This window comes from Gallus gallus, chromosome 3 (genome assembly GCF_016699485.2).
Source record: "Gallus gallus isolate bGalGal1 chromosome 3, bGalGal1.mat.broiler.GRCg7b, whole genome shotgun sequence".
Taxonomy (NCBI): Eukaryota; Metazoa; Chordata; class Aves; order Galliformes; family Phasianidae; genus Gallus; species Gallus gallus.
Window position 1 is genome coordinate 9,597,821 of NC_052534.1, and position 17,819 is coordinate 9,615,639.

Genomic DNA, 17,819 nt, shown 5'->3' on the forward strand with positions numbered 1-17,819 from the left:
GGTTCTTTTATTATTTAGATCACAAACACAGATGGAACTGATGAACCTAGCTTTACATTTTAATTCTCTCTCAATGCACGTTTATTATCTGACTTGTGCTGGTGAATACAGCATTTCTTGTTAACAATGGATAAAATGGTGACCAATCATGCACTGATAAAAGTGAAGCTGTTGACTTAGTGTATAAATGAAAGCAGACTCTGTGCTTTTAGGGAAATGTTGGTCGCTACAAAAATTAAAAGAGAATTGCTAGAAGAAGGCTCTGAGTAACCACAGTGGAAGAAGTGGAACTCTTCCCTCATTTTCAGTATTAAAACTTCCACCCAGTGCATGAGATCTGTGACAAAGCTCATTGGGGTGGGGACTAATTTTTGTTTAGAGGCTATCATAGAATCATAGAATGGCCTGGGTTGAAAAGGACCACAATGACCATTTAGTTCCAACCCCCCTGCTGTGTGCAGGGTCGCCAACCAGCAGACCAGGCTGCCCAGAGCCACATCCAGCCTGGCCTTGAATGCCTCCAGGGATGAGGCATCCACAGCCTCCTTGGGCAACCTGTTCCAGTGCGTCACCACCCTCTGTGTGAAAAACTGAGTGAAAAACTTCCTCCATGACACAGTGGCTGTTCTCTGACTAAAATGGAGGTTGTCCTTGTGCTCATACAGGTGTAAAGATGAACAATGACATTTGCTGAAAGGTTTTAACCTCTACACAGGTGACATGGTTCCTGAGGTACTCTTGGATCTCCTGATCACAAATACACAAGGGTTTTTCTAAAAATGTTGTCTAGCATGAATAGTTGCCAATCCTCTGTATCTAACCCATAATCTAGGGGTAGAAACCAAGGGCTGCAGCATGGTGCATTATTCCCTGTTGAACTGCAAGTCTTTATACTGTGTGTTAACCTTTGAGGTGTAGAACACCTGTATTACTTGCAGAACAGTTTGCCGGAGAATATATTCCTGCTGACAAGTTGCAATCTCAGTGGCCTTGGTTTTTGGTCCCTTGGTTTTTGGTCTTTTGAAACTTGGAATAAAGTTTCATCCTTTCATCCCATTAATGAAGATACAATTAACCTTCTCCTGTGGTCGCACAGCCATGGGCTGTTCTGTGCAGGAATTGAGACAGATGAAGCAAGGACGAAAACCAAGAACATCGGGCAAAGTTCCTCCCATCCCAGCCCTAGGTGCTAAAGGTGTCACCTGTATTCTTCCCTCGTTTAATTAAAAAAAAAAAAAAAAAAAAAAAAAACAACAACAAAGAGAGGAGCAAACAGTAATGAGACCGTTTGCACAAGAAAACATGGTACTGACGGGCAGGAGCCTGACAGTGTGGAGGAGATGGCTAACACAGGTGTGACTTAAAAAATGTGCAAGTGTCTTGGAGCAATGCACTGACTTCTGAACTTGTTGTGAACTCTGCACTTCCTCTCTTTGTGGGTCTAGCATGGCTGTCAGAGAAAAGGGCCTGAGCAGCAAGGTATGATTTCTATGAAGATTAAGCTGCAGATATTGTCAGCTTATTTAGATAACAAGAGAGAACCTAAGGGCTCTCCAACAAGTCTGAGCTTACAGAGATTTGAACATATAGGCAGGTTATGTTCACCTATTTTAAAATGCATTCTGACTATGATTAATGCCTCTCTTCTTGTAATTTAAACTAAGGGAGGTATTGTCTACTTCAATGCAAATTTAAATAATAAACCTGGGGAGGCAATGGAAGCAACTGCGGCAAATGACAAAGTTCTTGCGGTTATGAGGTACATCAGAACATCTGTTACTTTCAGAGCTTGCTTTGGTCATGTTCTTACACTAGAGACTTGTGAAGACGTTATGTACCCATCGCTCGCTCATGGGGGTTTTGCAAGAAGCAGAGACATAACAGTAGGGTGGTAAGGGGCTTTCTGTGCAATTCCTCAAGTTGTGGCCACAAAGAATGTATTTATTTTTCTAAATGCTCTTGTTCCCACCTCTAAACATGCTTCAGAAGGAAAGGATTTTTTTTTTTTAATAAAAACTGCAAGTTGGACTATTTCAGATAATATTTAAGTGGTTCTCATTCAAAATGGCCACCAAAACGACGTCTTCTAAGAGTTTATAAATCTCTGAGCAGGATAAGACCAGGAAAAAAATAAAAGATGAAGGAAAACCACTAAATTACAGGTTGCCTTCAAGAAGGACAGGGAATCTTAAAGAATTAATTAGCTGAATATTTGCTATAGATTTTTCCACACTGCTATCTAAGAATTTATCACGTTAAATATCACGTCTCCCTCCAAAAACAACGGTGACAATTTTCAGCCGCTTATCAGGAGTTTGCCGAAAGGGCTGTGTTTTATCATTTAACAGTCTGATTACTCTTTGGGCACTTCCCTTTTTACCCTCCTCTTTGTGACTCACAGAGCTGGCCCTGGGTGAGCAGAAGTCATTTGAAACACCGATGCGCATTTGTCTATGGGATATTTCTGGGCAACATTCCAACACGTCTTCGAAACACGCGCTTTCCTCATCAGCACATCGGCCAAGATCTGACACTTTTATTAAAGTGCCTTTTCCTTGCATTTTTGTTACCTTTGGTACATGCGATGGCCTTTTGAATTTTCAGCAGCTGAGAGCTGGAGCATACTACAAAAGGATTTAAAGCTAACGACCCCCGCATTGCTTGATCTTTTCTGTCACAGATTGGATCAGTCGCTGTCCAATAAATCTAGCTGTTGTTCGTGATATTATGTCCTTTTCGGTTTTATTTTTTTATTGAACTTTGTAGGAGATGATAATAATTGATGGACTCAGATGTGACGTGAGGGTAAAGCTTACGGGGAGACGCAGCAGTGCCTGTGTGCCTTGTTTTGGCATCACACTAGTGACGCTAGAGCAAGAAGGCTAGGCTGTATGCTTTTCTTGTTTCTTTTTCATTTTTATGAAAGAAATCACTCCTTAGATAGCACTCCCTTAAACTTCCTTGCAATCTCAAAGAATCAGGAAGGCTGCAGAGCTCTGTTTTGTGAAAACAAACTTGGCTCAGAATAAACACTCCAAGATATAGGATGTTTCCTTACAAGTCACAGAAGACAGGTGTGAAATGTGGACACACCCCAGTTCTGTGTTATATAGAATCATAGAATCACAAGGTTGGAAAGGACCCACAAGATCATCTAATCCAACCGTCCTCCCATCACCATCCTACCGCTAAGCTACGGTTTTGTAGCTCTCTATCCTTTTCTGTTTCCATTCAATAAATAATTTTCTTTTCTTTTTCTTTTTGTTTATGCCATCAGATACTCTCATTAGTCTACTACTTCTTCTTGAAATCCCATAATATTAACAAGAAATAAGGTGGCATCACTCTTAGAGCCTGCGGAGGTTTTACAAATGGATTTGGTAGGTCTGTTGAACAGCAGTACAAGTAATTGACCTATATATTACTTACTCATACCGCATGTCATTGCAAATACTTTAACTGTAGGTGAAGTCGAGTTGTATGTTGTTAATTGCATGTTGACCTATATAAACAATGTATACAAATTGTGACATGTTAAGCAGAAGTGAAGGATGCACAAACCTTGCTTAGCAGTAGTGTTATTACACTAGTACTTAGAAGGACTGTAAGTTTTTATGGATCAGGTAACTTAATTTTTACACAGTATTTAGTGCAATAAAGCCCAATTCCCCAGAAATTTCCATAGCACAAATCAGTACTTTTTAAAAGCCATGTACCTTTAACCTCCTTGCATCCTGTACTTGGAAGTCCTGCAGCAGTGCCTTTGTCAGCTAACTGTAAAGTTTGTTCATTAGCACCTCACTTAGGTGACAAATTAGCAAAAGGACATTCTTCCCCAGAGGAGGGAGAGAGGTGACAGAGGGTTTGGAGTGGCAGGCGTGTGTGCTGCAGCTTGCATAACCTGCAGGAAACTATGAGGAACCTCAAAGGTAATGCAAGGAGAGCACAAATAATGCAGAACTGGTTTGGATCTTGCTGTCATGTAAGCTGGGAGGAACTACACGGGCAACTATATTAATGTTTAAGGGCATTGGTGAGACGGGATGGGGAGACGTGCCTGTGCAGCCACGCGCTGCTGCCCCCCTCCCATGTTAGCACCTTTGCCCCCAGCTCCTGACCCAACATTGGTGTCTCCTTGGTGATGCCATCAGCGGAGGAAGGACGAGAAGAAGGACTGTGTATGAAATGTCCTCAGCCCAAATGAGAGGGCCCCTGAGATGGCAGGCCAAGAGCTGGGCCAAATGACATTTACACATGGCTGCAGGGCTCACCTCAACTGGGGATAAAATTGGCATTGAAAAACTTAACAGTTAGTGCAAGCAAAACAAAAAGAGGGAAGAAAAAGGCAGAGCTAAAAAGAGGAAAAATGAAGGCGGGTATATATAAAACATGTAATGAATTTCCTAAATGCCTGACACTTCCATCACAGTCTTTTGATGCATACTTAGAAAAGTTTATCGCAATACTCACATCTTTCTAATTAGATGGAACAAGCCAGATGATTAGAGCCGTGAAAAAAACATCAAAAGGTTCACACAACTTTTTATATAATTAGAAGGGAATTTTCATAACCCGTAAAAGTAGGATTTAATTGTGTAATTTAACATACAATTTAAATATCAAGATCAAACTAGCAGGGCAAGTGACTTAATGGGATAAATGATATTAACATCTAGTGTCAAAGCTTAATTTAAACAACAGAATGTCTTCATTATGCAAAAGAGTCAAGCAAAGGAATCGTTCAAAGGGCCTTTTTTTTTTTTTAAACAAAGCCCTTTTCCATTGTTTCTTTGAAAACAATGAAATCAGCTGTAGAGCAGCAACATGCTGAGAGACTGGGAAAGCATGACTGGCTTTGTCCACCTGACCTCGCTGTGACATTGTGGTGCAAGATCTTATAAAACAAGAGCCTCCTGCAGAGCTCACACAGAAGACCTTTTAAGAGCTGGTTAATTTTACTTTTGTAGCTAATTAAATGGGAGGGGGCAGAGAGCGCATGAAATGTAAAAACCCTTGGGTTGATGCTGCTGAGCTTTGTTGTTTTAAAAGTACCTGTAGGAGCGTTCATAATTTGTCACTTTTCACAAAACCCTAAGAGACAAACTGAGAGCATTCAGGATCCCCAGGATATGGCCAGCTCTTGTGTCCAAGACTCAGCAGTTGTACGTCTTAAAGGAACGGATTAGAAATGTATAAGCTTATTAGAGTGAAAGATGACATTCACACACATCAGGACAGATGAAGAAGGTGAAAGTTCAAAAACATAAACATTAATTCCTAGAAAATAAAGAGTAGCCTTTAGGCCACGCTAGGGAAAATGTCAATGATTCTAAAGACACTCAATTCCCATTGACAAGTTTTGAGATGGCAAGGGGCAAGCCAGGTAGAATAACTCTGTCTTCAATATGTGTCTAAGGCTGCAAATGGCACGGATCCTTTTTAATGTGCAAAAAGCTGACAACTAACATCTTGACAACAGCCTCTGTCTCCAGAGATGACTCACCATAAAGAGGTCCCGAGCACCTATGTCAACAGCTAGTAGAAATGCTTTTTCAAATCTCTGATACCTGCAAGAAAAAGGAAATATGTCACTTGCTGAGGACAATGTAAGAACTGCATCAAATTTTTTGATGAGCAGAGAAGTCTTTTGATCCTCCTCAAAAGTGTCGCCAAAGCTTTACTGGGAGTGCAGAACAGTAAGGTAGGACAGTGACTGCCCTTAACACTCTTCATCTTCTTTTAAAATCTTCAGGAAGTGTTACGTTCAGTCTTCAGTCCCATCAGATCTAGTTGAATCTGAAGGATCAGAAGGTCCTGTAGATTAATTAATTAATCCTTGGAAAGATTCCATCAATTACATAGATAAACATTAGCCCCAGTGACAGTGGTAGGAAAATCAAAATCCTCTATAGAAAAGACTAAGCCCAAATCTTCCGAAGTCCCCAGGGACTTCCCCAGGGACTTCGGAAGATTTGGGCTTAGTCTTTTCCCCAAGGACTTCAGAAGGCTCTGTCGCCAGAGATGACAATCTTCTGCAAGAATGCAATGCAACCTTTTACAAGGACCTCTGAAGTCAGGTCAGGACTCTTCAGAGGTGTTTGTAGAAGACTGCATTGGGTTTTGTCATTACAGACTGCCTCAGTGCAGCTATCTGAAGATGGTCATCCACTCAAGTCACTCTGAACAGTGTGATCAGATCATACTGAGACCACCATTTTGGTGGATGAAGGCTCACCGAACAACAGCTCCTTCCGTTGGTAAGGACATGGACTGCTACCTCCTTCCTACCCAGAGACCACACACCATCTCCTGGCAATTACAGCAAATACCTACATAGGATGGAAATGCAGTTGAAGGTTGTGTACATCCCCTTATATGAAATCTTTGGGATATTGACTAAAGCAGGAGGAAAAAAGCTATCAATTGGGAGCCTTCCAAGAATACATACAACATTGCACTGGTCTAATACCTCTCTTATACTAGACGTAGATAACCACTATGCGACCATCACTCAGTACCACGAGAAAGAGATTCTGTTTGTACACATTTTCTGCTACTGTATGTTTTAAATTGTTTAAAAATCCCTACAGAAATGGATTTGGTGAGGTTATTTTTAATTTGGGAAACCACAAAACGCCTCTCTCTTATTTAGAGTTGTGAAGCAAATGAATCTATGCAGAATGACTTCTCCTGTTACTGGTAATTTTTTTCTTTCTCCCCTATTCACAGTTCCATAAATTAATCAGTCATTGCTGCTTGAAGTCTGGAAAGGAGACAGTTCTTTATACCAACGGGATATACCCATTGTAATTTTTCCATGATAGAAAGGTGCAGTTTGTGGTCTCCCAGTGTATGCTGTCAGACAGCACCATACAGATGTCAGTATGTACAGAATTCTGCACACCCAAGGTATCTTAGGAAACACTGTAGCTCTTCCTAAAGCCAGCATGAAAGGAGACATGGGAATCCTCCTTTCCCCAGGTAGGCAAAGGAGTACCCTATTATGTCCCATACTGCAACTCCTGTTTCTGGCCAAAGCCTAAGTGGTTCCCTACCTCTCTCTTGCTATAGCCTTCTTGCTTTCCCCGCTTTCACTACACACTTAGAATGATTCAGCAGATGGCAAGTTAGAGCTATTGAGGACTTCTCTGCAAGGAATAACATTTGCAAAAAGAAGGCGTAATATTTTAGCTTAAGTAGGAAAGGAGACCTGGAGTGAGGAGCCCTGTCCTCCCCAGAGCTAATCTCTGTGCTGTGTCTTCCAACCACTAATCTGCAGCCCTCCTCACAGAACCTGTTTAAGGGAGGGGGAAGATATGAAGCAACGTTAACCTCCTGATTGCCGGGGATAGAACAGTGCCCACTGTCCTGCCATGCACATCTATTATCTCTGAAGTTTTTCAGCGAGCTTTCTATGAAGGATTCTCCAGTAAAATGCACTGTGCTGTAACGATGCTTCTAAAGCTTTGCTTTAATTAAGACAATTAAGTACATGTTAAAATACGTGTATCTTAAATAGCTATCATGTTTATCTTCTTCTGGCACATTTTTCTTTTCACTACATTCTTAGTACTTAGAGACAAAATTGGAAACCAAACAGAAACAGGCTTTAGGACCAGCTAAAAAAAAGTCAGCATCATAATTCTGTTTTTCCAAAGTGAGAACCATACAGACTACTCGAATGACATTTGCTTTAGCAGAGCAAGAAAAATGCTTGCAACTAAAAAATGTAAAGTAACTTTTCCTTTTGATTGTCCTGCAGAACAGAGTCATGGCCCAAAAGCTGTCAGTTCTTCACTGTTTCACAAAGAATTCAACATTTTTTTTTCCTTTAATCAACATATACACTTCGGTCTCATTATGGCCCCTATTCATAAAACTGTGAAGTTAGCTTGTTATTTTCAGAGCTGTACCGAGGGGGAGAAAGGAAAAAAGGGCTGCCCAAGAAAGAAATGCTCTTCACTAACCAAGAGAGCTGGAAATAACAATCACAGACACTTCATAAATTATTAGACCTGGAATTGCTTTAAAATACGGTGGAGGTTTCAAACAAGGGTGACAAGTTTGCATTACTTAGGCAAACCGTATTAAATCAGTCAAGAATGTCCAGGTTTCTTTTAAGCTATCCTTACTAAAAAACACTTGTTATTTTGAGTCTTTTTTCAAGGGAGTTGTGTTGTTCTTATTCTACAGGAACAATTACAGAGAGTCCTGCCCAGCAGGAGAGAGATCTCAAGCTAATAACACCTCTTTTAAAGGCATGCTTTGTCGTGAGAAGCCTTGTTGCTATTGCTAGCACACTTCCCTTACACTTTATCAGCTCCTCAAACCAAAAATTCCCACATCAAAATACCTTCCCTTTTGTTCCTGTGCTGCAATTACATGGTAAAATATTTGCTTTCTAGAATGGCATCTATAGGATGCTGGTACTGAAGTCCATATCTTCCTCCCTCTCCTCCACCTCATTACTTACCGCTTACTTCACAATAACTCCAGCAATCAAGACTTTTGTGTCCCTTGAAAAAGAGAGAGAAGGAAATCTGCCTGCAAACCATGAAGTTCAGCCACTTGTTTGGTCAAAGAGAGAGCCAACAGAAATCTGACCTTCAAGATTAAAACCCACAGACTGAGATTAAATATATGGGTCAGATAGGAAAACGTCTATCTGTGAGCCGTTTAGCACTTACAACATGAAATTTAAATTCCCCTTTAGTAAAGTAATGCTGTTATTACACAATTTTATGTGATCTTTCTCCCTATCCTACAAACCTCCACAAAGGTAGCTGTTAGTGCATCTGTTTTATGGACAAAGAATGAAGGAATAATGGGAGGGATATGACAAGCATAATGTGGGCCAAGAATGGTGAGGACAGAGAAGAACCCAGACCTCCCTTGGCAGAGTAGCTATGTGCATTCTGTCTCTGTGCATTCTGAGAACGTGACTGAACTGAAAAGATGCCAGGAAAGCCATGGATATTTGTTTTCTCCTTAGATAAAACATTTAAGAAATAAATTTTGCAAATATCCCAAAAGCAGAATTTTGTCATTTGCATTCCACAGCAATGGAACTGAACGTGGGCACTTAAAGACAGAGAGAGGTTTTCCAGGCTGAAGATGGTCAACTTAAAAACATTTATCCATAATACTAAAACACGTAATAAGAAGTCTGGGAATGAGAAAAAAAGAAGGGGAAGAGGAAGGGAAGAGAGAGAGAGCTCATGCAAGCAAGAGAGAAACGTAGTGCAGGAAAGATGGAAACATTTCTTTAGGGACTAGTTACAACCAACAAGCCTTCTTAGACATGCCCATCGACCATGTAAGCATATTCCATGTGTTGGGCTGATAAAGGAGGGTTGCAGCCGTTTTTTTCCTTGTCTTCAATAAGGGTACACAACATTTAGAAAATAATCTGCAGGGGAAGAGCTGTGGCACAAATAACATTTATAAGGCAATCCTTTTTAATGGAAGAAATTCCAGAGTCCTCCTCATCTCGCAGTCCAATCAAGGGTGATATGCATTCAAAAAGTGAGTATTAAATATGCACAGAGCAAACAGAACAGGAAAAAAAAATGAATATTGAAATAATTTACATGCAATCAAACTACACTGAAATTAAGTTTTAATTGTTCAGTATTCTGTGATGCATATGCAGATTTTAAAGTATTCAGAATATCAATCGAGTGTTTACTTACATCAATCAATTGTATTTAAGCATACAAAACAGATGATGAAAATATGTTCAATCAGCTACAGCTCCCAACATTTACTGCAGGGTTTACGTGATCACTTTTAATTCAGTTATTTCATTTAATATTTCAATTTAATAGCTCATTCTTTCATTCAATTTCTAGGCATCCTGCCCATTTCTTAAACACAATAATAATAATTATTCATAAAAGGAGCTGTTTCCCATAAGTTCTCATATCAGCAATTTTTGGAACAGAAATGGTTTTCATGCCTTTTTTTTTCCCTCAGAAAAAAAAAAAAAGTTATCATCTGATTTTTTTTTTTCCCTTTTAAATTAGACAATATTAAAATAAAGAACGACGTCTGTAAAATGACTCTGAACTCTGTTCAGTGGAATTCTGAGCCAGAATAATTAGATTATCTGGTTAAAGAATGTAAAAAGTGTGTGGCTAGGTTGCTAAGTGGTTGATTTTAAATAGGAACGGCATGGTTTTCAACCAACTGTTGAACATAAAGCCATTGATTTAGACTTGTAGCTGCACTGCAGAATACAGCTTAAACACCTTCAGGTATAAATGGTGTAACTTCAGCTGTCCCCACTATGACAGCCCTGAAATTCTATTGACCTTCAAGGAAATATTTTGAAGTCAAATTTCAGTAAGCTCTGAAGACTCAGACTGCTATGCAATGTTTCATCTATAAAATATAGTACCAGTCAAAGACATGATATTCTATAGAGAATGTTGTAATATTGACACTTGGTAGCAGAAGTGCTAAGTCATGGCCTGAAGCAGTGATTGAGTACCTGGTGGGAAGGCATGGCCAATCCAGGGGAGCTCAGGTGCATGCAATGCATCTGAGTGACTGGAAGGGCTGGAGCCAGGATCCACCCCTTCCTAAACTGCATTAAGGGTTGGCAGCAGAGGCAAGGGGATCTGGCTGGAGATCCCTGCATACCTGAGGCCTTCTGAAGGTTAGCAGCTTTTTTCCCTTTGTATCTGTATCCACATCTGCTGCACTTGGGCTTATCCTCACTCCCTACAGCCTGGAACTCTGCTACCCCACTGTGATTGCTGTGTTTTCCATCACATTATAGCGTTATACACTCTACTTAGGGTTCCTGTAGAGGAATGGATACATTAAGATCTTATATTTCATTAAAAAAAAACAGCAACACAACATGTTTAAGTAAAGACAACAAAAACTGGTTTGATCTTACCCACGTGAGTTCAGTTGAATACCCTATTTTAAATGAGATAGTTGCAGAGAACTGAAGGCAGACCAAAGACCATGAGTGCTCCAAAGAATCTTTTTCTCTCCCACCAAACTGAATTTGTGCTTCAGACTCCATGGTTTGGTGGACTCAGCCTTATAATTTTTGAATGTACTTGATATTCTCATAATATTTGTTTGGATAACATGCTATCCCAGTACCTTTGATAATTATAAATACATTAATGGATATCAATTAACTGCAGCTAGGTTATTATTTCTTTTTGTTCAGCTCCACAGTATGTGCAGAGGCATAACAAAAGCTTCATGAAACATGACCAGAAATCAAAACCATGACTGCTGTTTTGTAAAAGAAGCTATTCTGTGAGCAGCAAACACTTCTTTTAATTAGTTTCCTATAGCTCCTTCTATACAAGGCTCAGCACAGTAACTGTATGTTCCCTATGTTCCTTGCCAAAACATTCTCTAGGCAAGACAGTGCCCTTCCCCAGAAGGGTATTCTCAGCTCCCATCCAGTGATGGCTGGAGCAGGAATCAATGCAGACTGTGTTTGGTGCTAAGTAGTGCATTTGCTGAATGGCAGAACATAATTGCTGAACTTTCGCTCATTCTTTTGGGATGGAGATAATTACCGGGACATTATTTTACCCTAATTGATTGCTGATTTTTCTCAGGACTGCCAGGCTTATTGCTGAGACTTCTACCCTCTGCAAGGTTTAGTTGAGATTCTCAGTCAGTAGGGAACTGATGGAAGAATCAGCAGATGCACTGGCTATTTGTGACCTCTGAGATGCTAGCATTATTTTGATAAAGTCACGCCATTATGCTTCTAGTTTTTTAGACTGAGCTTTTTGAATAGGACACAAGCCTTGGAGTGGGGCCCACAACCTTGTTGCCTTCTAAGATATTTTATTACCAATGACAGGAAAGTGCTGCAGAGCACACCAAGAGGGCCACGGAGAAGCAGCCACCAGGTCTACATGTATGTGAGTAAAGGGCATAATCTTCTCAATTGTACTCTGTATACTGAAGCTCTAAGGGTTGTCAAGGTATAATCTATACATCTCTTCAGGCCCAAATTTAGCGGAGCATTAACATATAGTTTATGACCTGTAATTTTCTATGGGTCCTAAATATGGACATGCTAAGTGAAGTACTGGATTTGGGGCCTGCATGACTTTCTAAAAATCCCTTATGTAGCCCTTTAAAGGTCCTACATGAATGGTGCCTCAAGTAAAAGTTCATGAATAACTGAGAAAATTTCAAGTAAGCACAGATACCTGAAGCCACTCCAAAACCTCCGCTACTGGAGCCATGCTGTCAAATTAGGTATCTGCAAACATAAAGAAGTACACCTATAACTTTATAGATTGCTGGGCGTAGAACCAAATGCCCTTCACATCAAAGGGTACCCTCTGGTATGGAGCAAGGAAATAAACAAACAAACCAAATTAAAAAAATAGCAGGAATGAGAAAGCTAATAAGGGGAGCCAGACAATATGACTCCCTGGCCAGAGAAAGCCCTGGAGCTCTGTAACAGGTGGTAAATCTTGAAGACATTCCCAACCTGGAAAAAAAAAAAAGGATCTTACCCTGTGATTCCTATCTTGTAGGACTCAGGTCTAAGGAATCAGACGTGCCTGTGTGGAATAGCTGAGGTGATTCTGTTAAGCGTACATGCTGCTTCTCAGAACAGACTTTGGGGTTCAAAGATAAGCTGTTCAGGCATTAAGTCAGATCTTCAGGTGAAGTAAGGTAATTTTTGACTGAAGGAGTCTATTAAGAAGGTAGCAGTTAAACTTTTACAATACATATTTAGTAAGAAGCAGTCTAGATGTATGAAATATTCCAGAAAAATTAGTAGCTCTAGCTACAGAAGTGACATTATTTATTTCTTGCCCTTCGCTCAATTAACTGTAAGAGAGCACTGATTTGAAACTGTAGGACAGTCCTATGTCTAAACCAAAGAAATATTATTTAACAGACTATGATTCTACGAACATTTGTTGCACACCTCATCTTTGATGATGGTCAGTCATGTCAGCTTGGGCTCCTGCAGAATGGAGTTACCATTCAAGAGGATGACTGCTCAGGAAACAGCGATGTTTTATCATACGTAGAATAATTCCTTCCTGTATGTCAAGTGGTCTAGGATTTTTATTACCAGTTGCTATTAAAGTCTGGAGAACAACAAATTGTTTACTACAATAACTTAATATTATATAAATTGAAACTAGGATGGTTTATTTCTTTTTAATCTGTATTCTATTCTTTTCTCTTGTTGCAAGGTGTACTTCCTTTGAATTTCCACACTCTGTATTTCCTTTTTCATACTCATTTTCCTTCAAGCAAAAATATTTTGTTGCCATAGCAATATTTCCCTATGTTACAATTTCTTCGCAGAAGGTTTCCTTCAGGTTTCTCTATGCCGCGACTAATACTCGCCCTACAAACACCACCTCCTTCTCACAACAAACCCCTCCATTCCCCAACCTCTTACCACTCAGTAACTTCTCAACAGCCTACCTTTATCTTTAAATACAGACACACTCCAACATACTCTTCCAAAGTACTCTGGGCTAAAAACAGATGTTAATTAAAAATGCTGATAAGAGTCAATGACACCTGTTGTTTCACGTTTATTTTACTCAATCCCATCTGTTAAATCCTAGCCTTTATTGCATTAATTCTCTGGCTTTTCTTCTGTTCCAGCTTTATACCTCTTACTCTGGTGATCATGTAAATTTAATAGCATGCCTTGAAAGTTGTATTTTATTGAGCAGACATATCAGCAGCATGTCTACACACTAAAGACAGCTCTATAACAGAGGCCCAGTATCATTGCAGTGGTTAAGGATGAGTTGCTGCATCTATTATAAACCTCTATTGTATATGTGTGATATCTCTGCAACTTCAATCCGCAGCAGATGGAAATTTGGTATTAAAGTTAGGAAGAATATATCCTTTTCCTCCTTGACTTTCCACGAGGTGCAGGGCCAATTCTCCCTCATGCCTGATATTGGATAAGATGCATGCTTTTAGTGCTAAGAATTCTCAGAGAAAATATATTAGCTCAGTATTTTCTAAAACCTGTCTGCCTAAGGATAAATACCTATTTATAAAGTCCTGTTGCAGGACCAAATGTTGAATCACCTGTTGAGTTACAGCTCAGTTATAGCATACTTACATATTCTGTTTAGGTTTGTCAATACCAATACTTTATCTTATACTAAAATAATGCAGTGGGAATGTTCGTACAATTCCCACACAAAAGAACTCCAATACAGCAAAGACAGGAGAGCCAGAAAATGCATTTTATAGAACTCTGTCATGGGAATTTTGGCATATTTTTGGGGAGCAAATGGAAAACTAATGAGTATGTTATGGGGTTTGTTGTTTGTTTTTCTGTAGGATATCACATACAAGAACAAAAATTGTAAGAATGACCGTTTGCTTAGACCAAAGACAAACCTAACATAGCATCATACGAATAGGTACACACCTAGGAGAGAATGTAACAAGTGGGCAAGCCTAAGGTGATTCTTCCCTTAGTAGTCCTCAACAATTTGTGGTTCAGTGATTCCCTGAGCTAGAGGTGGCTTCTACGCTGGTATTCCTCAGTGAATTTCTCTTTCCTTTATCTTCCCTTTGAACTCATATGTAGTTCCACCATCCATAACATCCTGTGGTAAGGAGCTTCATATTTTCATTATATGCTATGTCAAGAATCACTTCATTTTGAACGTGCCACGTGCTAGTTTTGCTTGATGACCCCTAGCTTTTGTACTAGAAGAAGCAGTGACAGTCATTTACTGTCCTCTTACTCTCTAACACTGATGATTTAATAGATCTGTATCTCAGTTGCCTCTTCTATAGGTTGAGGAATTCTATTCAGTCATTCCCTTCATGCCTTTAATCACCCCAGTTGTCCTTCCTACAGCTCTTCGAGTTCTACTAAATCCTTTTACAGATCGTGGGACTCCAAAACCATACACTATATTTATGATTCAGGTAAACTGAAGTTTATTGTTTTTTTCTACTTTTTCTAAAGATTCCTGGCATTCTGTGCTTGTGTTGAGCACTGAATTGACCATCAGTTATACCACTAAACTTCTCTTCACAAAGAATCTCAGACTCCACCATTTTTCACACCAAGTTGGAAGTCACGCCTTGCCACGTGCTTCACTTTGAATTTGTTTACATCAAGCTTTAATTTCTATCATTTTGACACTATGTAACTCAGTTCTGTGAAGAAATTTGCTGTTATTTTTACTAATCTGAATAATTTGTGATCATTAGCAAATACTGGCACCTTACTATTTGCTCATTTTCTACATTAATTATGTGTATAGGTCTACTATACCTACGTTTGATGACTTCCACTCAGTGAGACACTGACCTCTTACTCTGTTTCTTACCTTCTAATTAATTATCCATCTGCAAAAGGGTTCTCTCACCCTATGGTATCTTTGTGTCTTTAAGACATTTTAGTGACAAGACATTCCAAAAAGGTCTCCAATGGCCAAACGGTTGTGAAAAGAAATGCCCCTGCCCACTCCTATCCCGGTCAACTGGTTAGAAGGGGATTTCAAAAGAGATCTGTGTGCCTACAAGGTTTCTGTATCTTTCTGTGAGCCTTTCTTCAAACATTTTTGTTAGGCTTTGTACCTCTCTCCCCCTATTACAGTAGCTACACCTGAGCACTTATCTTTCTGTTAACTGGACAGTAATAATGAGATACAGGAGCTAGACATTTACAGTGCAAATCATTTTGTTTATCTTCAAATTGCTCATTTTTACATGGCTAATCAGGTAGGCTTCCTTTACAGTTAATTGACAGAGATAGGCAGACATTTGATTCTTCGTGCTTATCATAGATATCTTCCTTCAATGGGATTACTCATCCTTTGGGTGCCCACATCCTTCTAACCGCAGCACAGATGAGTGTGTAAGACACCCCAATGCTACATGATTGAGTTCAGAGAGGTGATGTGAACTCTCAGGATGTTACAGTCAGTTACTGGACAATTGACTATTGCTGACTTTTATTCTAAATTTGACTTACTTAAGAAGTTCTTAAGTTTTTTTTAAGAATTTCCTTAAGAAGTTCTTAAGAACAATAAAAGGGAGCTCTGCATTTGAGGACAGGAGCCTAGGGTTATATGACTATTTAATTAGCAGTTCTTGAAGGACACTGAATGCAAGAGGGAGAAAAATAAGAAGAACGAAGCTCTTCTAGGGAAAAAAAAGACAATTTTTGCACACAACAAAGAGATTACAGATTGCCAACGTTTGTTCTGTTCTGATCTCATGAGCAGAGCTTAAGACAGAATACTATCAGATGGTCCGCATTCAGGAAAGTGAACTGTGATGGTGGGGTTCAGGAAGGTTCTGAAGATGAATGGAGGAAAAATGTCATGGTAAAGAGATGAGACATGAATCAGCGTGGAAAGACTGCAGGAAAAAAAAAAAAAACCAACAGCTTAAATTAAAGTCCCTGGTCAGGACCTCAAGAAGAGGTATTTGAGTGTCACTCCAGAAGGAGGCATCATTGGTGACTAAGTTGTTGAGGAAGGAGTAAATGATGACATATAATGAAAAGCTGAGGCTTGCTTAGTGTAGCAACTTAAATATGAAGTTATGTTGGTATGAACTTATTCTTGGGTTTTCATCCACGAATATGGTATATTTTTGTATTGTTTTCACAGTTGATGTATGCCCAAAGCTCCCCAGACTTTAGGGGACTTGCACAGTTGTACAGAAAGAAATGTGACTTTATGAGGGCAGATTATGAGTTACATAACACAACACAACAAAATAATGGTTGCCATTTGCGCTCAGCTTCTAAAAGTAGTAATATCTAAGTCACATTACCCAGCATGTGGGAATAGTCTTGGCACAAAGAATATTAGTCCAGTATGGCTATTCTGTTTTCTTCTTTTTTTTACAGTGCAGTCTCAGGGGTGGGGTTGAGGCAGAGATTTGGAAGAGTTCTGACAGTTGGGACCACCAAGCAGCCAGTCAGTCGTTGGCTGGGGGAAGTTACTCATTGCAGAATAGCTCTAGGACTGTTCTAAGTGTGCCAAAAGGGCCACTTGTCCCATCTTCCAAGCACTGTCTTCCATTTGGTTCAGCAGAATATCTTGCCAAAATTTCTGGTGGAGTTTTCTCGTTTCTTATCTTCAAGGGATTTTGTTCTCAAGCAATGATGTCATGTTATTTGCATTTTTTTCCTCATATTTTGCTCAGTATTTCTTACATTGTGATCATCACTAGAGAATTAAATCCTGAAGCCATTCCTGTGGCATCAAAGCATCTAACTGAAAATGAAACCTGTTGTGGAGGTGGTTTAATTAAAAAAAAAAATCATTAGCAACATAGGACTGAAGCAAAGATATTCTAAACTTTTCCGGAGATTTAAATATCTCTTTAACTAAAAAAATTATCTAGTTTCATTGAATAGGTGCCTTTATTTCATGTTTCACAAACGGGTCAAGAAGCATGGCCAGGGGATCTATTCATGTGCAGGTCCATCACAGCCATTGAAGTTCTCATTTATCAGTGCCATGGCAAAATGAAAACCTTTGGTTTTGATCGTTCTGGCAAGATGACAAAAAATGACTCTTCAAAGTTCTCTCCAGAAGGTGCTACTTTAGTCAGAATGCTGCTACTGAACTTACTCCCGTGGAGATGAATTCCGCTCACGTGGCCACCATAGAGAACCTGACTGACATCAGTGGTCATTTTATCTGAAGGCATAATTTAATGCCTAATAGGTTACCTTATGAATATAAAAGACATTCTCAGTCCTGAACCATGCCATCATTAATGTTTATACATATTTCGTGACACACTATGTATCAATATAATTATAGATTCTACTTTTAGGGTGCTCTTTA

At 39.5% G+C, this 17,819-nt stretch overlaps 1 protein-coding gene across 10 annotated transcripts in view; it reads right to left on the reverse strand.

Moving 5' to 3' along the window:
• WDPCP (WD repeat containing planar cell polarity effector) overlaps positions 1-17,819 on the reverse strand; it is a 145,667-nt gene that overhangs the window by 33,430 nt on the left and 94,418 nt on the right. For 9 of the 10 annotated variants that reach the window (XR_005859074.2, XM_426108.8, XM_040698592.2 and 6 more), the window contains one exon: positions 5,504-5,567. Coding sequence is in view for 9 of the 10 variants with exons in the window: in XM_426108.8 (XP_426108.6) it covers positions 5,504-5,567 (64 nt within the window). In the remaining variant the exon portion in view is untranslated. Of the gene's footprint in view, positions 1-5,503; positions 5,568-6,247; positions 6,330-17,819 lie in introns of those variants that run through there. The other variant, XM_040698594.2, reaches the window with a different exon arrangement.